Below are 22298 nucleotides of genomic sequence, written 5' to 3' on the forward strand. Positions count from 1 at the left end.
GCTCTGTAATAAACCTCTGATTTTGTTTCACTATTTTCGAAAGGATTCAAATAAAACGTATTTCATAAAATAGATTTTTATTTTGCATGTTCTTTGCCACGCAAAGTCTTAAGTATAGTGATATAAGTCGATATATACCGATTGTTCGATTGTCAAGATAAGGAGATTTGTTAATCTCGACTTGTGCGTGAATTTATCCTACCCGCGGCCTACCATAAATTTTTCTGCCCTCCTGTTTTTGCAATTATGCTTATTTAACTATTTAATAAAGCTGTGATAATATTTTACTATTATCGAAAGGACTCAAATAAGTATTTCATTAAATGAACTTTTATTCTGCGTGTTTTTGCAACGCAAAGTCTTTAGTATAGTGATAAAAGACGATTTATACCTATTGTTGGATTTTCAAGATAAGGAGATTTGTTAATCTCGACTTGAACATAGTAGGCTTTAATACTTTTTAATCCGAGAATCTTCTCTCAACTCGCATTACTTATGGCAGCTTTGATGATTATATCACCATTATAACAATTTTAGATAACCTCTTTCAAGTTTCGACTAAACTGTACAATCTAATCCCTTAAAATAGAGCTCAGTTCACCCCTCACGCTACGCCACTCAATGATACATAACTTTCATCTTCCATCAACCATTAATTAAGGCTGATCATACAAAGCTCCTAGAGCTAGGATTTCCATCAACCATTAATTAAGGCTGATCATACAAAGCTCCTAGAGCTAGGATTTCCATCAACCATTAATTAAGGCTGATCATACAAAGCTCCTAGAGCTAGGATTTCCATCAACCATTAATTAAGGCTGATCATACAAAGCTCCTAGAGCTAGGATTTCCATCTACCATTAATTAAGGCTGATCATACAAAGCTCCTAGAGCTAGGATTTCCATCAACCATTAATTAAGGCTGATCATACAAAGCTCCAAGAGCTAGGACTATCGTTAACCCTTTTTGAGCAACTCTTACTATAGCAGTGGCGTAGCGTGAAGTTATCCCACCCGAGGCCAACCATAAAGTTTCCCCTCTCTTTTTTCTCTATTATGCTTATTGAGCTCTGTAATAAACCTCTGATTTTGTTTCACTATTTTCGAAAGGATTCAAATAAAACGTATTTCATAAAATAGATTTTTATTTTGCATGTTCTTTGCCACGCAAAGTCTTAAGTATAGTGATATAAGTCGATATATACCGATTGTTCGATTGTCAAGATAAGGAGATTTGTTAATCTCGACTTGTGCGTGAATTTATCCTACCCGCGGCCTACCATAAATTTTTCTGCCCTCCTGTTTTTGCAATTATGCTTATTTAACTATTTAATAAAGCTGTGATAATATTTTACTATTATCGAAAGGACTCAAATAAGTATTTCATTAAATGAACTTTTATTCTGCGTGTTTTTGCAACGCAAAGTCTTTAGTATAGTGATAAAAGACGATTTATACCTATTGTTGGATTTTCAAGATAAGGAGATTTGTTAATCTCGACTTGAACATAGTAGGCTTTAATACTTTTTAATCCGAGAATCTTCTCTCAACTCGCATTACTTATGGCAGCTTTGATGATTATATCACCATTATAACAATTTTAGATAACCTCTTTCAAGTTTCGACTAAACTGTACAATCTAATCCCTTAAAATAGAGCTCAGTTCACCCCTCACGCTACGCCACTCAATGATACATAACTTTCATCTTCCATCAACCATTAATTAAGGCTGATCATACAAAGCTCCTAGAGCTAGGATTTCCATCAACCATTAATTAAGGCTGATCATACAAAGCTCCTAGAGCTAGGATTTCCATCAACCATTAATTAAGGCTGATCATACAAAGCTCCTAGAGCTAGGATTTCCATCAACCATTAATTAAGGCTGATCATACAAAGCTCCTAGAGCTAGGATTTCTATCAACCATTAATTAAGGCTGATCATACAAAGCTTCGAGAGCTAGGATTTCTATCTACCATTAATTAAGGCTGATCATACAAAGCTTCGAGAGCTAGGACTACCACTAACCCTTTCGGGTTATAATACAAAGCTTCTACAGCCAGGATGCTCACCAACCATTACGGTTGCTCTTACGAAACTTCTACAGTTATGCTGTCTTTTTAACAAAACATATACCTTTATGATACGAATAGTACGATTCTCTGTAACTGGCTTCGAATCTGTCTTGGAAAAGTTTGTTTCCGAACGCTAAATCTAACTGGCAATGATAGTCAGTTGAAATTTTCTCTTCAAGACCCGGCATAAGAGACATGTTAAAAGAATCAAAGAACATTTTCAGTGCCGTTTTACTTTTTAAAAAATTTATATTAAAATCTCCGACTACAACTGTTGGAACAGAGGCATCGTATCTAATATCGAATAAAGGATTAAAATCCTCAAAAACTGATCTCAAACTCGCTCCGGGCGATTTATACAACAAAACAACAGTCATCGGTTCATTTTCAATGGAAACATCCAACCAGCAACGTTCCACATGCGAATTTCTGAAAGGTCTATCGGTTCGCAAAACCCTATTATCCAAATCGTTAACAACATTTTCGGGTATATCTTTTAAATAAATGGAAGAACCAAACGCAATTCTACGTGCCGTTCTTGGCAGATAAATACCGCCCACTTCCTTAAAGGATGGCACACTAAAATCATCGGTATCTTTCTTCCACGTTTCAACAAAGCATAATAACTGGGCATTTTTTATTACCGTATCTGCTAAAATATCATCCAAATGCGCGTTTAAGGACTGCACATTATGAACATAAATGTAAACACGTTCGTTCAAAAACGGTAATACAATACTCCTCGTAGCTCGTAATCTTTGAAGTTCCATTTCTACTTGATTGTTCTTAGGCGCATTTGGAACTTGAAATTTACCCTCAATATACAAACCGGAGGCGTTTCTAGCCCTACTACAAGCAACGTATAAATGAGTTCTCTCTAATTTCTTTCTGGGATTACAATGCACTACTACGGACGAATATGTATCGCCTTGACTCTTGTGTATCGTAATAGCCTCAGAAATGACCAAAGGAAACTGTCTCCTAGAGACTGAAACATTATTTTGCCTCCATTTTCTACTAAATGCCTTAATAACTTTTTCGACAGGAGTCCAAGTCCTGTTATAGTTATTCTGCTCGTACAATCCAAGACACTTTTGTCTCAACAACTTCCCAACATTAGCATCAGCAAACTCAATCCAAACTCTGAACGGAATTTGTTCCCCGAGCCTATTAGTACCGTACTCTATCTTTCTTAACCAACCTGTCGCACCATTCGTAAGTCCATCAGACGTATCTACATTGTTAGTCATCATATATCTCGCACCACAAGCGAGTGTTAGTTCTTTAGGAAGACCATACGTATCAGACGTTGCTAACGTTTGAACTTGGGAAAGAATGTTACTTTTAACTTCGCTACTAAGATCACCATTTACAACATCTACTGAAAATGAAATACACTTTTCCGTATTCATTTTTAATAGAGTCTCTTGGTTAAATTGGTTGACTTCAACGTTAGTAGGGAAAAGATGTATCGCTTCTTTTGGCGGTACACGCTCTCTGTTTACTTCTAAACTTACGAATAAGTCAATATCATCCTGATTCATAGTTCCCACAGCCATTCTATTCAAAGCTTCCGCAAACCTCTTATCATCTTTTTGCCTCATAATCTCTTCAAGCTCACCAAATTGGAATTCCTCCCATATTGGGTTACCAATTAAAGACGCATATGGATTGTCACTATCACTTTGACTTTGAAAAGCGAAATGATCCCGGACGGGTCTAAGTTGGTTAAAATCTCCAACTAAAAGTACAGAGACACCACCAAAATAATCTGGGCAACCCATTATCTCTTGCAATCTCGAGTTAACTCGGTTAAAAACCTTCGCACCAACCATTGATATTTCGTCAATAATTAACAACTTCACTTGACCATACATCAATCTACAATTGTGAAGAGTTTCACTTTCTAATCTGGAAATGCTTCCGGCAAATTGACTAACGGGTAGACAAAAGGTACTATGCAAAGTCGCCCCACCTATATTAAAGGCAGCCTTGCCCGTAGGTGCGCATCGCAGAACTTTAACCTCCGAGGGATTAGACCCTGGTTGCTTATTGTAAAATCTAGTAACAGATTCAAATATGGCACTTATCAAAACGCTTTTTCCAACACCAGCGCCTCCTGTAACAAATAGCCGTAAAGGCGTTTCTTTGCACTTTAAATGGTGCAGAACTTTATAAAATATTTCTCTCTGTTTCAAATTCAGCTTTCTAACAAGGGCATTGTATTCTGAATCATTAACTAACGTGACTGATGGAGCAACAGTTTTTTCCGCATTACCATCAAGAATATCTCTGTTAATATTTCCTACTGCCTCTTCCACTGTATTAATTAGAAATTCAGAATCTTCAACAATTAAAGACCTATCATTTTCATTCTGATGTTCCAATTCAGGTTGGATATTAGTAAGATCAGCTTCAACAGCTTCACTTTCGAAATCTCTCACAGCCTGTTCAATAGCTGCTTCGTCAATTTCATTATGAAATTCTTTTCTAGATTCCGTTATAATCTCAAGCCTAAGCTCATACTCAGATTTTACATCCTTTGTCAAAATATCTCTACTCTCATCACGCCAAGGCGAGAATAACATGACTTGTTCACGATAAAACTGCTCGGGATCTTTCACTAAATTGAATCTACGATACCGTATTATTTTAGAGTGACCACGTTTTCTAATGAACCCTGAATCATTTTTCAGTTTTAACCATTTACCACATTGAACTTCATCGTTCTCACCGTCATCAATATGACTTTGATTTTTCGAAACTCTACGACTTTTGGAAAATTCATACCAAGCCGCAAATTGAGCTAACGTTACTGCCTCTAAATCATCTGGCCTTTGAACATAATGGTCTAACATTCCAGAAGCGAAAACATCCATACTATCTTTGGACAATTGTTCAAGCTCAACTTTGCTTTTGAGAATATGAACACGATTTTCGGGCACATTTGTATTAACATAAACGCAAGCCCGACTACACCTGGAGACTGGAATTTGTAAAGCACTATAAGCCGCTTCCTGCGCGCTTACCTCGTGCGCGTTCAAAAACTGATTAGCAATCACCTTCAACTTTTGCTTCACCGTGCATTTATCTGACTGCGCTCGTTTAGCAGCTTCACGCAGAAGCATTGACATACCACGCTGAGATTTCCCTATATAAGACACGATATACATAACCAGAGCGTATGGATCAAGTACAAACTGAATGTCCATATTCGCTTGCCAGAGGCGCAAAGTGCACGGGTTGTACGGATTAACCCTAGTATCTTTAGGGTGTCTTTTCAATAAAACCACTTTCCTTTTGAGATCATACGTAATGGCTTTAATATAATCATCTTCAGTTATACGCAACTTTTCCATCAACTCCTCAAAACTATCTACCCACAATTCTTTTTCTTTCGATTGCAAAAGCTCACGCAATTTCTTGGAATTGTTCTTACACTTAAGTTCTTCGTCAAGAGTACCGGGTTCTCTTAAACTCGGATCATAAATAATAGTTCTAGGCATGGGAGGAAATGGAATTCCAAAACGACAAACTGAACTATCATTAACCTTCTTCCTACACGTTGTCGTGTGTTTATGCATTTGCAATGACGTTAACAAATCCCCATTATCATCGTTCAATTTACCAGCGCAAGAAATAACTTTATCAATATATTCCTCTACCTCTTTAACATTTGACAAGTCACCTTTAAGCTTCGGCGCATCTTTAATCCAAATCAACCCATGTTGATGAGGAGAGCCTCTTTGCTGTATTTCAACCCTGAAGTAATAATCTTCAATAACACCAAGAGGGCCTAGCTTTTGCAGAGCTTTAAGAAGTGCCCGAAAACGGTGGTCAAAATATCTAGCACAAGTAACAGGATCATCCTGAATCAACTTTGCCTTTTCCGAAAAACTTAAATTGCCAATATCATCATTCGCTAAGCGATCCTGACACGAAGTCACCCTCAATATGTTCAAAAGCTCAGGCCATTTGCCTTCTGCAGCTGAAAACGTTATAAAAAAGGTAGCCGTACCAAGCTGCCTAATCATAGCCATCAACTCTTTCTGCCTATGCTGCCAATATGAAGGCGAGGACTGCAAATTTTCTAATACTCTAAAACCATCATCCTGCTTAATAATTGAATCGAGTGCACCAGCAGACGATAAAAACCCAGCAGTGTAGTTTGAGCCATCTTTTCTCTTGGTTTTTCTCATACAAACTTGTATGGAATCTCTAACTTTCATAGTTTCCAACTTAACAAAAGTGTAAAACAATTTAGACGGATTTTTAGCACAACGCCTATCAATATTACGAAGCTCCCACTTAGCAATGTCCCCAAAACTACCTTTAACTTTAAGGTCTCTCTTCTGACCCACATAAATACTGGGGAATGACAATTCCTCCGCGTCCTCGTCATAGAGTAAAGACATTGGCGTTTGACCTTCACCAGGAGCAAACTTAACATGCATGGTATTAGTGGGTAGGAAATCAGACAATGACACTAACAACGTGTCTTGATTCCCAACTGGGAATGAATTAACTTCGTTAGATTCATTCCAAATTTCATCGCTATCATTCTCATTCTCTACATTCCTTGACCCTTGTGGGTTTTCACTTAATGCATCACCATGGTTTAACTGACGGTCATTTTCGTCAACAATAAATTCAAGTTCTTCTGGAATTGGATCTAATATATCGCTCCTAACGGTTATCCCATGCTTAATATACAACGGTGTTTTCACCAAAACCTTAAGAGCTTCGTGCATTTTTTTCGGCCTAACAGTTTCATACAAATAGGGTGTATTATATTGCATTCTCCTCATAAACTCAATTTGAATAGTATCTGTTTCACGGGGTAACCGTGGTAACACTGACACTGTAGACTCTACATTTATAGGAACGTTGACCACGTTTCCCTTAATCCCTCTTTGTTGATCACAACCTAACCTTCTTATTTGCATAAAAGGTATTCTTGGTGAAATCATTCTTTCCTCCAAATTAGACAAATTAACTAGTTCTGCCGGAATTTCGGGGAATTCAAATCCATTTTCTTTGGAAAACTTGGGGATTTCGTTCTTTTTCACAGCTTTATTACAAGTACTACATAAAAATACTTTGTCACCTAATTCACGACCGTGAATCCCAGGAACAGCCAAAAGCACTGTAGACTTAACAAAGCTACCCGATGCTTTAAAAAAAAGACCTGAGCACCCTTCACATGGCCACGTTGGACCTTCTTTAATACTTTCAAAATAAGTCTGCTCTATAAACAAAGGATTTGTCCTCCTTTCAGCCATAGACAATCTATTTCTAGAACGCTCTGGGCTTCTAACATTTACATTTTCACGCCTGGCAACCTTACTCAACTGATTTCTAACACGTTCAGTTTCAACGTACTCCAAATCTTGGCGTTTACTAGCCTTACTCAACTGATTTCTAACACGTTCAGTTTCAACGTACTCCAAATCTTGGCGTTTACTAGCCTTACTCAACTGATTTCTAACACGTTCAGTTTCAACGTACTCCAAATCTTGGCGTTTACTAGCCTTACTCAACTGATTTCTAACACGTTCAGTTTCAACGTACTCCAAATCTTGGCGTTTACTAGCCTTACTCAACTGATTTCTAACACGTTCAGTTTCAACGTACTCTAAATCTTGGCGTTTACTAGCCTTACTCAACTGATTTCTAACACGTTCAGTTTCAACGTACTCTAAATCTTGGCGTTTACTAGCCTTACTCAACTGATTTCTAACACGTTCAGTTTCAACGTACTCTAAATCTTGGCGTTTACTAGCCTTACTCAACTGATTTCTAACACGTTCAGTTTCAACGTAATCTAAATCTTGGCGTTTACTAGCCTTATTCAACTGATTTCTTACACGTTCTGCTTCAACGTGCTCCAAATCTTGGCGTTTACTAGCCTTACTTAATTGGTCCTTAACTCTTTCGCTTGCTCTATACCATTCATCAAGCCTTTTCATTCGCTTAGTAAATATACCATACTGATTTTCCCTTTCACGATATGACTCATTCTCCCGCTTTTTGGCCATTGATCGCGCCTCTTTCATTCTATACTCTTCATTCTGTCTCAAAATTCTCATTCTCTCTAACGGATACACATTACCATGAGACGTACAAGGTAATTGTTCATCGTTCGCTACCATTGTCGAACTATTAGCATTATTACTAACTAAATTCATAGATTCATCGTCAATAACCAGCTCTGGGTTTACAAAAGAGCGATCTGAACCAGAACTACCGTGGCCGACTGGCGACGCCATAGAACTATCAAGCATATTAGGACTGGACGTTCTAGCACCGCTACCTTCACCCTTAGCTTTTTTCTGAGCTGCTAAAACTCTTCTCCTTTCATTTTCTCTCTTTTTAAACTCTGGATCCGACCTTTTGGCCCTCATCCTTTCCCTAGCTTTACGCTTTCGCATTTCCTCCTTACTTTCAACATTATCTTCCTCCATTTTACATACAAAAAGTCAAATACTCACAAAAAGAAGCGGCAAAAACCTGCTGGCTCTTTACAACCACTTAATTTCACTTACTCTCCAACTTCCAACAACAATAATATACCGGTAGTTTAATTGACAACCTACTAGCATAGAAATTCTTATTAAGAATGGCTCCCGAGGACTAAAAAGGTCAATTTTCAACTAGGTGGGCGTTATCTCATTAGATTTAAAAAATATCATTTTTGTGATTTTTTTTCGAACTGTTATCTAAAGCTAGATGGTTTTAAGTCAAACAAACAAGGAGTGCAAACACAATAGTGGAAGCTTTAGTCTTTATCAAAACGTAAATATCAATTTTAATCTCTACAATTTGTCTTTTTTAACCCTGCCCAACAGTTTGGATTTTTCTAAAGCAATCTTAAAATCAAAGCTCATAAAATATTTTTTAACAAAGAATAAATGTTTAATATTCTTATTAATAATAAATCAAGAGGATTAAAAAATGTCAATTTAATTTAAGCCTTTGTCATGATTAAAAAAGCTTAGATTAGATTAGATTAGATTACACTCTACAGCTACACTACTCTTACACAAACAAGGAGTATAAACCCATTATTGGAAACAGTATTTTTATTCAAATATGAAACAATCCCGCTTATGTTTATCATCTCTGGACATTGGTAAAAATTCACTCCATTACTCCTAGGTATGCACAGGATTTTAGTCCTTTAAAACTCAAATTCATCTGATTATGTTTTAAAAAAATGTTTCCTTATCATTGTGGTGTTTCGCGACGGTAAAAAATATTTAAATACACCGCTAATAAAATATATAGTTTCAACTTCTTAATTCTTTAAGAAAAGAAATTGGAAACCCCCAAGGAGTATGAACAGAGGTGTGGAAGTTTCAAAGATGGCCGCGGATTGAAAACATCTTTCTAATTGTGTACATACAACGCGAATGTGCCCAAAACAGGGAAACACAACCTATCACACTTACGATAGTTTCGCACTTACCAACCGTTACCTCTCTAACTGAGACAGTAACACAACAAACTGAATTTGTTATTTATCCTAATTCAACTCTTCTACTCCGTCTCTATTAACATCAATACTCGACCTATTTTAACTTTCAAGAGTTTCCATAGTGTATCGACTTTATACGCAATCTTCATAACTCGTCCTATATAAACTTTGACTACATGGTTTTAGTTATCACAGTGTAAAAATGGACGGACACACACAGAGAAAAACATAAACTGCTTTTAAACTCTTTCCGTATTAATTTTGAGTTGAGAAACAAGATTATCTTAAATATTAAAATAAATATAATTAATATTAAATATTTTCTTCGTTAGTTGTTCGCCTTATAGAGCGTTACATCGCGTTGATAAAGAACAATAAGACATTCTTGAGAGACTTGACTAATATTGGCGTTTGAAATGAAGCATACCCCGGTTGCTTCGCCTTACTCAAATAGGTAGTATATAAGGGTGTCGAACTACAGCTAAAAGCAAGAACAACCGCAATTGCGAAAACCTTTGGTGGACAACCCACCCTAGGGAGGCTAGACGTTTCTCGTAACCCTAGCTGATCGCCGCGAATGTCTTAAACCCAACGATGACGATGGAGTAGAAGCCAGGTGTACAGACTGGTGTCCAAGTGGAATGGACGAAGACCAGAAGATGGTGGTGAATAGAAGCCAGGATGTACAGACTGGTGTCCAAGTGGAATGGACGAAGACCAGAAGATGGTGGTGATTAGAAGCCAGTATGTACAGACTGGTGTCCATGTGGGATGGACGAATACCAGAAGATGGTGGTGATTAGAAGCCAGTATGTACAGACTGGTGTCCGTGTGGAATGGACAAAGACCAGAAGATGGTGGTGTGAGAACTCAAGTAGAGGAGCCATTTCCGTGACTGTGAATGCAGTTCGGAAATGGCGAAGACGTTTGCTCCGATTTGGAAACTGCGAACGCGGTCACGTGGGTGTAACAACAGACAGACAGACAGACAGACACACACGATCGTTACAAAACCTCTCCGTGACATACGTCACTCGGAGAGGTAAAAAGTGTATTTAACTTTCGGCTCACTCTGAACCGTTAATGTCTCTGTATTACAGAAACGAAAACCAAACCCAAGCGTTAACTTTTTGGTTCACTAGGCCTATTGACAAACAAAAATTTATTTGACCAATATAGTTGCGTTCTTCTTGAAATCACTTTAGAAAGAATTATGTTATAAACAGATGTAGTATAGCTTAAGTAATATATAAACATCGATTTCAAATAATAATAATTAAAAATATTCTTGGGATATCGAAATGAAACAGAGCTTTATAGCTACAAAATCACTAAACGCATCGAAATTACGAACAATATTTCCAAATATTAATTATACATTATGAGAAAACCAAATTTTAAGGTTTTGTAGGATTTCTTTCCACAAAACAAAGCGAACTGCTAACGCGGTGCACTAACGGACGGACACACACAGACTAAAACATAGGCTGCTTCTTAACTCTTTCCGTTTTAATTTTGAGTTGAGAAACTAGATTATCTTGAATATTAAAATAAATATAATTAATATTAAATATTTTCTTCGTTAGTTGTTCGCCTTATTGAGCGTTACATCGCGTTTATAAAGAACAATTAGACATTCTTGAGAGACCTGACTAATATTGGCGTTTGAAATGAAGCATACTCCGGTTGCATTACCTTATTCAAATAGGTAGTATATAAGGGTGTCGAACTACAGCTAAAAGCAAGAACAACCGCAATTGCGAAAACCTTTGGTGGACAACCCACCTTAGGGAGGCTAGACGTTTCTCGTAACCCTAGCTGATCGCCGCGAATGTCTTAAACCCAACGATGACGATGGAGTAGAAGCCAGGTGTACAGACTGGTGTCCAAGTGGAATGGACGAAGACCAGAAGATGGTGGTGATTAGAAGCCAGGTGTACAGACTGGTGTCCAAGTGGAATGGACGAAGACCAGAAGATGGTGGTGATTAGAAGCCAGGTGTACAGACTGGTGTCCAAGTGGAATGGACAAAGACCAGAAGATGGTGGTGATTAGAAGCCAGTATGTACAGACTGGTGTCCGTGTGGAATGGACGAAGACCAGAAGATGGTGGTGATTAGAAGCCAGGTGTACAGACTGGTGTCCATGTGGGATGGACGAAGACCAAAAGATGGTGGTGATTAGAAGCCAGGTGTACAGACTGGTGTCCATGTGGGATGGACGAAGACCAAAAGATGGTGGTGATTAGAAGCCAGTATGTACAGACTGGTGTGCATGTGGGATGGACGAAGACCAAAAGATGGTGGTGATTAGAATCCAGTATGTACAGACTGGTGTCCAAGTGGAATGGACGAAGACCAGAAGATGGTGGTGATTAGAAGCCAGTATGTACAGACTGGTGTCCGTGTGGAATGGGCAAAGACCAGAAGATGGTGGTGATTAGAAGCCAGTATGTACAGACTGGTGTCCGTGTGGAATGGACAACGACCAGAAGATGGTGGTGTGAGAACTCAAGTAAAGTAGCCATTTCCGTGACTGTGAAAGCAGTTCGGAAATGGCGAACACGTTTGCTCCGATTTGGAAACTGCGAACGCGGTCACGTGGGTGTAACAACAGACAGACAGACAGACAGACAGACAGACAGACAGACAGACACACACGTCGAAATTAGAACCTCTCCGTGACATACGTCACTCGGAGAGGTAAAAAAGGTTACATTAAATATCGTCGTGAAGGTTTTATAAATAACTAACACAAACATCGTATTACTACCAGTTTTCCGTTAAAAGAAGTTAGGCTTGTTACATTCCACAATTTTGTAAAACCGTGTAGCCTGACCTGTGACTATTCCGTCACGATTGGTTTTTTAGTATTTTATAATTTTGCTATGAACGAAAATATTTTGTTAGTGAGCGTCTACTACAGTTGTCAAGAACGGTAATGTGTGAAACGAAAATGAAAACACGTTGCGCAATTAACACTTTTTGAAATGGTTCTTTCCAAGTTTTGAATTGCTGAGTATGCTTAACTACAATCTATTTTATTAGTCCATGTGATTATAACGTCGATTGTTGATCAAACTAATCTTCTGCGTGCTGCCATAATCACACTGATCACATATGAAGAGTTTTTTCAACGCTATGATTGCGATGATGTTTGATCAAATTATGCTTCTGTGTACATTTATAGTCACACCGAGCACATTTGAAGGGTTTTTCGCCGCTATGAATGCGTCGATGTCTGATCAAACTTATCTTCTGCGTGCTGCCATAATCACACTGATCACATATGAAGGGTTTTTCGCCGGTATGAATTCGTTGATGTATGATCAAATGAACCTTCTGCGTACCTTTATAGTCACACCGATCACATTTGAAGGGTTTTTTACAATTGTGAATATGTTGATGTCTGGTCAAATTACTCTTCCGCGCACTTGCATAGTCACACTGATCACATTTGAAGGGTTTGTCACGACTGTGAATGAGTTGATGTGTGATCAAATTAATCTTCTGCGTGAAGGCATAATCACACTGATCACATTTGAATGGTTTTTCGCCGCTGTGAATTCGTTTGGGTTTGATCAAAGTACTCCTGTTCTTGCTACCATAGTCACGCTGTTCACACTTGAAGGGCTTTTCACCGCTATGAACGCGTTGATGTGTGATCAAACTGATCTTCTGTGTACATTTATAGTCACACCGAGCACATTTGAAGGGTTTTTCGCCGCTATGAATTCGTTGATGAGCGATCAAATTACCCTTCTGCGTGGATCCATAGTCACACTGATCACATTTGAAGGGTTTATCACCACTGTGAATGCGTTGATGTCTGATCAAATCATTCTTCGTCGCACTTGCATAGTCACACTGATCACATTTGAAGGGTTTTTCACCAGTGTGAATGCGTTGATGTATGATCAAACCATTCTTGGTCGCACTTGAATAGTCACACTGATCACATTTGAAGGGTTTGTCATCACTGTGAATTCGTTGATGAATGATCAAACGATACTTCCGCGTACTTGCATAGTCACACTGATCACATTTGAAGGGTTTTTCACCACTGTGAATGCGTTGATGTCTTTTCAAATCGTTCTTCCGCGTACTTGCAAAGTCACACTGATCACATACAAAGGGTTTTTCATCACTGTGAGTAAGTTCATGTCTGATCAATGAACTCTTCTGCGTACTTGCAAAGTCACACCGATGACATTTGAACGGTTTTTCACCGCTATGAATGTGTTGATGTTTGATCAAATTAATCTTCTGCGTGGATCCATAGTCACACTGATCACATTTGAAGGGTTTTTCACCGCTGTGAATGCGTCGATGTATTCTCAAACTTTTCTTCATTGTTCTGGCATAATCACACTGATCACATTTCAAGCGTTTTTCTTCAGTACCATTTGTAATGTGACGTTCAAGATCAATTTTATATTCAGGAGAATATTTGCAAGGAGTTGAACGCTGCTTCTCGGATTTTCCCTTCAGAAAGCAAACAAACTGAAACTTCTTACAATTTGAATCAAACACATTACTATGTTCAATAGCACTTGATAAAACCGGTCATGCCGAGGACAAAAATGGCACAAAGTTAAAGAAAACACAAGTTCGGAAAAAAAATTAGTACCGCTCCGAATCGAAATGACTATCTCCGAAGATTTTACTTATCAGAAAGTGGAAACTAATGGTTGTTAATTATTAAGAAAATATTTAAGGTTTTAGTCTATTGCAATATATATATGCTGATAAAATAAATTGGAAGAAAAATGGTATGACTGCCGTTATTGAAAGGCGTTATAATGTCCTCTCCTCTTTTTGGTTCTAGGTGATCGAGTTTAAATGCAAGTAACTGCAATTCGTTAACACGTAACACCAAATTAACTCAAGACTGTGTGGGAAACATTTGGCCCTGGCGTTACCCTTATGAACTGAATATGATGGTAGAGAAAGCGGAAAATTTTCGATAAGTTGGATATCATCATAATTTTAGGATATGATGGCCACTTCTCCGACGCGTAAGCGGTGTATGTGACAAAATCGTGATTTACTTATTGCAACGATTAAGTCAGAAGAAAAGAAATCGTCTTGGATAGTTTGCAACGACTATAACATTATTTTGCCGAAAGGCTCTACCCAAATCCCAAGGATGTTTACCTTAACACCATTTTCTCTTTAAAATCCTTGTTTCCCCATACATTAAGTAATTTTCAATGCATTACAAATTGTGTCCATTACATTTTCAATAATAGATCGTTTCATATTTCATTATCAGTAAGACCAAAAGCGGTAAGGCTTCACACACAAAGTATGCATCTTGGGCCATAGGTGAGCTACACGATATATTCGCAACGCCTCGTATAGAACCTCCTAGCACGCGAAGGACAATTATTCGGTGACGCGGTTCCTTCGACACTACCTCAAGAACCGATTAACCACTTGCATCAAAGAGAATATACCAAGAGGAGCAGAAACTTTGTAAAAAGGGACCGGCTCTGAATTTGGAGCAACTAGTAAATTTTCCAGTCAAATAGAGGGGCCACTGGACACGTGTCCTATAAGAAATTTTTCATATTTCCGGCCCTGTAGCCACCACCAAAAATGAGCAGTCGACATAATTTAACCGATAAAAGGCGTCGCTGCTTAGCCAATCAACACAAACCGGATCTAGTTACGACCAAAACTGTGGCCGAGCCTTTCAAAAGCCTTGTGAAAGGCTAGACTTTCTGCTCTTCTTGGTATATTCTCTTTGCTTGCATAGATTCGAGAACTGCTATAAAGACGGAGTATGGTCTCTAAAATATTCTTTAGGTGAAATTATTCACAGTTTCAAAGACCATTGGGAGTAAAGCACTAAGGTCTTATCAATCTGAGCAACGTTTGCTTGGGCTCCTTAAGACACCAAGGACGGCCGGGTACCTGCATTTTTAAAAGGGAATTTTGTCTCCTCCGGTGGCCACGGAGCTCAGGCTCAACCGCTGAATTTAGGTAACCAAGTTTGGAGCTTAATATTATTAGCAGGGACAATTTTCCGTTTAAATTTAAAGTTAAAAACGTATTAATTTAAATGAGACAAAATTTTTAGAAGCTTTAAAATGCAAAGGATTGAGGATGAAGTTGAAAAATCCCAGGGAAGACAGAAAGTAATGAGGGTTAGAAAGGACGGGGTTAAAAAACCTGTTAGGGGAACTACCACTAGAAAATTTCGAAACATCCCCTGTTTTTGGTGAGGTTTCTACTGTAAGTGGCTCAATTTTGACGATTTTTGAGTCTTATGTTCCAGTCCCAAAAATCGTTGCTGACCCTAAGCGTAAAATGACTTACCAATTTCCGAACTGGCAGGAGTTGTATTACTTTCGGAACTACTTGACGAGCTACTTTCGGGTGTATCAGAGCTGGACACTGAAGTATTATCTTCAACTTCAATTGGTTCTTTTGCTAAATCGCTTGGCAAGCACAGTTTCATAGTTTGATTTTGTCTATTATCAGTTATCTTTGAATCGGTCGAGGTGATTTTGGACTGGTTATCATCAAGATTCTCCTCTGGACCTTCTTCCTGAGAATTGCCTTCCTTATTTGCGTCAAGCGACGACAATTCCCCATGTTTTTCAAGGCACAATTTCTTGGATCGAGTTGCTATACTCTCATTTCCTCTCTTGGTCGAAGAAATTCGTGATTTGGGATAAGAATTGTTAACGCTAAGATTGTTCTCGGGAGTCGAATCTGTCGTTGGGACAGGAGACATTTCGAACTGCGCTTCGCCTTCAAGGTTAAGTAAAGGAACACCGTCACGGCATTTGAGTTTAGGAATACATAGTTTCATAATTCGCGTTGTAAAACGCGCATTTTTTGAGGTAGTTTTAGTTTGGGACGTGTTTCCTTTGCCAATCTCCGCATCACATTCAGGGGATTCTTCCTTAATGTCTTCTTCAGTCAGCGTGCCTTCGATATTGCAAGCACCTTCGGCTTTTACCAACGAACCTTGATGATCAAAACGAAAAAATAACCCTAATAGTTTCATCAAACTGGAACTACATCAGGTTGCGTGTCAGAATCACAATAATGTGACACCATACCTATCCCAAATTGCTCGAGGTTCGTGGCTTCCACTTTAATCAGACTTTGGTCAATGTTGTTGGTAATCTCAGCTGGTATACTTTGCGAACTATCCCAATAAAAAATCGTTAAAACTGATATAGCATTTTATCAGAAGGGGATAATGGAAAAAGGATGACACTCTTTAGTTATATCATGTAACATGATTCTTCCCAGGCGAAGGACCCCTTTTTGAACATTTGCTTTCCTGCTCAACAAACTTCAGATGGGCATCGCAACGTGGGGTGAATACTATAACTGTTTGGTATTTGCTAAATCCTCAGCAATCAACTCTGCACAAACCTTGATTGTCATGACGTGGGACAAAAATGACCACAAGCGCATGCCCCTTGGCAAATAGTTAAGCACTAATAGAGTTCAATAGTAACCTTGCTCCGAATATAAAATGATGTTGGGAAGAATCAGTTTACAATTACCCCACTTCTCCCTCGAAGCATTATATACTTCTGATTTTATTCACGATTCTCAGGGCAAGGCTTAACGAATCAAGTTTTGTGGACGCGAATTAGTCAGTCAAATAAAAAATTATGCTTGAGCTTAAACTTAACCATAGCCGAGACTTGACTATGGTTTAGTTCAAACAAATGACACAAAATGCTCCCATAGTCGAGGGGATGGAGTTGACAGCCCTGCTAAGCTTAGCATAAGCAAAGGCTAGTTTTAGCTCCGCCCTCGTTGACAAGTTCTCAATAGTTTTTAGCCACATCGTATATATACGATGAGGCTATTAGTTTGTCCCGCGAGCCTGTGGGTGTGGGTGTGGTGGTCGTAGTAGTTTTTCGCGATTTGGAATGTGGTCAGAGTTACCCAAGGAAATAGTTAGTCAGAGCTAACCGAAGAAATGGTTATTTTATTGCTTTGGCAGTATAAAACGTTTCGTTCGACATTGAAGAGAGAGTGAATGTGAGAGAATTGTGGTGAGGTGATATTTTTCGTTCGTGTATTTTAAAAGGATGGGGATTATAATAGTAAGTGCAAGCATACATTTAATTGTACAGGTAAGGTTAAGCTTTGTGAAATGTGGTTTACGTTTGCTCCATATATTTAAAGCTAGAGAGAGAGAGAGGAATTTAGTATTGGCTTAATTTAAATGGAAGGTTTAATACTCCCTTTAAAATTCCTGTCACCCGTCAACAATAAGGGTTTCACGCTTTTCATCTCACCCCCCGATTTCAAAATTCAGAGAAATCGAGGGAGATTTTTAAAAAGCAAAAGGAACTATATACCGACGTTATATTTGGAAAGGTGGTGTTTATTACTAGAAGTTACGTCGTTTCTCCATAAATCGAGAAGAGTTTTAAAAGAAGGTACTAGCTTGGGGCAGCATTCCTTTCCTTTCATTCTTGTTAAAGCTTCAAAACGAAGAGACGTTTATTTTTTGGTGCTAAGATATTGCGGAATATTTTTTTAACTTCTTTTAACAATTATTTTGTAATTTCTTATTATAATTAATAATTTTTTGTTGTTGTTGACGTTCGTTTAAATTGTCGTGTGTGCGCAGTACATTTTTATCGTTTCCTAGTTCGAATTGAGGAGTAAAGGATTGAACAATCACAGTAGGTTAGGTAAGGTATAGAGGGGTTATCCACTCATTAGGGTAGGTATAGAGGGGCTATTCACTCGTACGATGTGGCTACTATTACGAGCCCTTGGGTCGCCTTGTTATAGTTTATCTATGATCGAAAACATTTTGTTAGTGAGCATCTACTACAGTTGTCAAAAACGGTAATGTGTGATCTAACTAATTTTCTGCGTGCTGCCATAATCACACTGATCACATATGAAGGGTTTTTTCAACGCTGTGAATGCTTTGATGTTTGATCAAATTATACTTCTGTGTACATATATATAGTCACACCGAGCACAATTGAAGGGTTTTCGCCGCTATGAATTCGTTGATGAGCGACCAAATTACCCTTCTGCGTGGATCCATAGTCACACTGATCACATTTGAAGGGGTTTTTATTATAATTGTGAACATGTTGATGTCTGGTCAAATAATCCTTCCGCGCACTTGCGTAGTCACACTAATCACATTTGAAGGGTTTGTCACCACTGTGAATGAGTTGATGACTGGTCAAATTATACTTTATTGTGCTGGTATAGTCACACTGATCACATTTGAAGGGTTTTTCACCGCTATGAATGCGTTGATGTCTGATCAAATTAATCTTCTGCGTGGATCCATAGTCACACTGATCACATTTGAAGGGTTTTTCACCACTGTGAATGCGTTGATGTCTGATCAAATAAACCTTCTCCGTACCTTTATAATCACACTGATCGCATTTGAAGAATTTTTCACCACTGTGAATGCGTTGATGTCTGATCAAATCATTCTTCCACGCACTTGCATAGTCACACTGATCGCATTTGAAGGGTTTTTCACCACTGTGAATGCGCTGATGCTCGATCAAATGAGACTTCCACGTACTAGTATAGCCACACTGATCACATTTGAAGGGTTTTTCACCGGTATGAATGCGCTGATGTTTGATTAAAGTACTCTTCAAGGTACTAGCATAGTCGCACTGATCACATTTGAAGGGTTTTTCACCACTGTGAAAGCGTTGATGTCTGAACAAATCACAATTCCGCGTGCAAGCATAATCACACTGATCGCATTTGAAGGGTTTTTCACTACTGTGAAGGCCTTGATGTCTGATCAAACTAGTCTTCCACGCGCTGGCATATTCACACTGTTCACACTTGAAAGGTTTTTCACCACTGTGAATGCGCTGATGGCTGATCAAATCACTCTTCCACGCACCAGCATAGAAACACTTATCACATTTGAAGGGTTTTTCTCCAGTGTGAATGCGTTGATGTGTGATCAAAGTACTCTTGCGCTTGCTACCATAGTCACACTGATCACATTTGAAGGGTTTTTCTCCAGTATGAATGCGTTGATGTGTGATCAAGTTACTCTTGCGCTTGCTACCATAGTCACACTGATCACATTTGAAGCGTTTTTCCTTGGTATCCTTTCGAATGCCAAGTTCAAGCTCCCTTTCATTTTCAGGTGAACATTTGTATCGAGTTGAGCATTTCTTCTTGGATTTTCCTACAGAAAGGAAATAAATTAAAACTTCATATGATATCATACAACTCGCGTCACAAACATTTCACTATCCAAAGGCAATTGATATAACGCGGTTATGCTTAGGCTTAAAAAGACACAAAGGCAAACGAAAAAAGTTCAGAAACAATAATCGATGTCCGAATCGAAACAGCGGTTTCCAAAGACCCGACCTTACCAAATCTAATATATGCGTTGAGAACGTGGAAGATTCAAACTTGATCCCACGTTAGACACTCGCGTAATACAGAATGCAAACTTCTCCATAATAAACGTACAATAAAATATACGTGACAATATGAACAGCCATATTCTGCCATTAAACCTCTGTAGGTGCATGATAACACCTACAAAGTAGTGATAAAACACAAGTACGAATTCAAGGGTAAAGTTAAGCTTAGCGACAATTTTGATGATTCCTAACCTAATATATGCTTTGAAATTGTGGAAACTTCAAAAAAAAAAAAATATTCTATGGTAATAAAAATAGACTTATAAACAGATTCTATATTATTTGTTTCAATGATATTCCACGTGAACCTAGGAGGTGCACAAACCTATGACGGTTGAATATATTTGCAGTGATGTCACCGGGTTCGATCAGGGAGCGGGAATGGAAGCTTTCCCCCTGATTCGATTAATTAAACTTATAGAACCATCTGAATCTCTATTTAGAGACAATGCACAGTCTGCTTTATGCCTTAGTGTGAATTTTAATTTCGATCCGGCCCGAGCCGTTAATCTTTGCAGACAATTGTAATTAAGCATTAATGTGCATTGCACATTACATTATCTAAAGAAACGTTGTTAAACAGCCCGATATGTACCTATCCTATGAATGTGTTTATGTGCAATCAAGCTACTCTTCCGAGTGCTTCAAAGTCACACTGATCACATTTGAAGGGTTTTTCGCCACTGTGAATGCGTTGATGACAGATCAAATGATTCTTCATCGTGCTGGCCTAATCACACTGATCACATTTGAAGGGTTTTTCAGCACTGTCAATACGATTGTGAATGTATGATCCAATTACTCACACGATTACTACCATAGTCGCACTGATCACATTTAAGGGTTTTTCACCACTGTGAACTCGTTGATATATTATTAAACTACTCTTGTGCGTGCAGGCATAATCACACTGATCACATTTGAATGGTTTTTCACCACGGTGAATGCGTTGATGGACGTTCAAACGACAGCTCTGCGAGCTAGCATATTCACATTGATCACATTTGAAGGGTTTTTCACCGCTGTGAATGCGTCGATGTATTCTCAAACTTTTCTTCATTGTTCTGGCATAATCACACTGATCACATTTGAAGGGTTTTTCACCGCTATGAATGCATTGATGTGCGATTAAAGTACACTTACGGGCAGTAGCATAGTCACACTGATCACATTTGAAGGGTTTTTCACCACTGTGAATGCGCTGATGGACGTTCAAATCGTTACCAATTTCCAATTTATTCTGGCACCCCCTCTCTATTGCCAAAGTATTTTGGGTCGAAATAAGCACCAGTGATGATAAGATAACAGTGAAGATCCTTGGGAAAGGGAGCATTTTAAGGGTTTGTGTCATTATTCAAGTTCTACAGTTCAAATTATGGAGAATCTTGAAAATAACATAAAAAGTGTGAACGTTTCGTCCAACACATTTAAATATGTTACAACCACAACGACTGAAAATTAGCATAGATTAGCGGCTTTTTGCCCAAGATTAGTTTTCATCTAACTTTAAAGCGGAATTTCTCGGCCTAATTTTCCGGCAGGGAGTCTGTGTCTCCCACATTCGCGATTTTTGGAAGATGAAAGCCAAACAAGGTCGATCACAGAGCAGTTAAATAATGTTCACGTCTGATCAGAGAACTGTTCTCAAAGCTAGTATAGTCGCACTGATCACGTTTGAAGCGTTTTTCTTCAGTGCCATTTGTAATGTGACGTTCAAGATCAATTTTATATTCAGGAGAATATTTGCAAAGAGTTGAACGCTGCTTCTCGGATTTTCCTTCAGAAAGCAAACAAACTGAAACTTCCTTACAATTTGAATCAAACACATTACTATGTTCAATAGCACTTGATAAAACCGGTCATGCCGAGTACTAAAATTACACCAAGTTAAAGAAAACACAAGTTCGGAAAACAAAATTAATACCGCTCCGAATCGAGATTTTACCCATCTGAGAGTGGAAACTAATGGTTGTTAATTATTAAGAAAATATTTAAGGTTTTAGTCTATTGCAATATAAATATGCTTATAAAATAAATTGGAAGGTAAAATGGTATGACTGCCGTTATTGAAAGGCGTTATAATGTCCTCTCCTCTTTTTTGTTTCTAGGTGATCGAGTTTAAACGGAAGTAACTGCAATTCGTTAACACGTAACACCAAATTAACTCAAGACTGTGTGGGAAACATTTGGCCCTGGCGTTACCCTTATGAACTGAATATGATGGTAGAGAAAGCGGAAAATTTTCGATAAGTTGGATATCATCATAATTTTAGGATATGATGGCCACTTCTCCGAGGCGTAAGCGGTGTGTGCGACAAA

The 22298-nt window shown here is 38.3% G+C and overlaps 3 protein-coding genes across 3 annotated transcripts in view; all 3 read right to left on the reverse strand.

The window, feature by feature from the left end:
* Positions 1-22298, reverse strand: part of LOC149621284 (uncharacterized) — a 69648-nt gene that overhangs the window by 8970 nt on the left and 38380 nt on the right. The gene's annotated exons all lie outside the window — the stretch shown is intronic.
* On the reverse strand, positions 11758-20499 carry LOC149621285 (uncharacterized). Its single transcript, XM_089855952.1, has 4 exons — positions 18697-20499; positions 16629-16717; positions 16393-16533; positions 11758-14120 (listed from the first exon to the last, which is right to left on the reverse strand). Exons 1-4 carry the CDS (start codon positions 19770-19772, stop codon positions 12667-12669), a joined length of 2760 nt encoding a protein of 919 aa, XP_089712078.1. The 5' UTR covers positions 19773-20499; the 3' UTR covers positions 11758-12666.
* LOC149621286 (uncharacterized) lies at positions 15783-17597 on the reverse strand. Its single transcript, XM_089855269.1, has 2 exons — positions 16629-17597; positions 15783-16533 (listed from the first exon to the last, which is right to left on the reverse strand). The coding sequence occupies exon 2, from the start codon at positions 16373-16375 to the stop codon at positions 15857-15859; it is 519 nt and encodes a 172-aa protein (XP_089711395.1). The 5' UTR covers positions 16376-16533; positions 16629-17597; the 3' UTR covers positions 15783-15856.

The sequence above is a fragment of the Phalangium opilio genome, unplaced genomic scaffold (assembly GCF_054372755.1).
Source record: "Phalangium opilio isolate 3A_F unplaced genomic scaffold, DU_Popi_V2 ptg000209l_1, whole genome shotgun sequence".
NCBI classification, from domain to species: Eukaryota; Metazoa; Arthropoda; class Arachnida; order Opiliones; family Phalangiidae; genus Phalangium; species Phalangium opilio.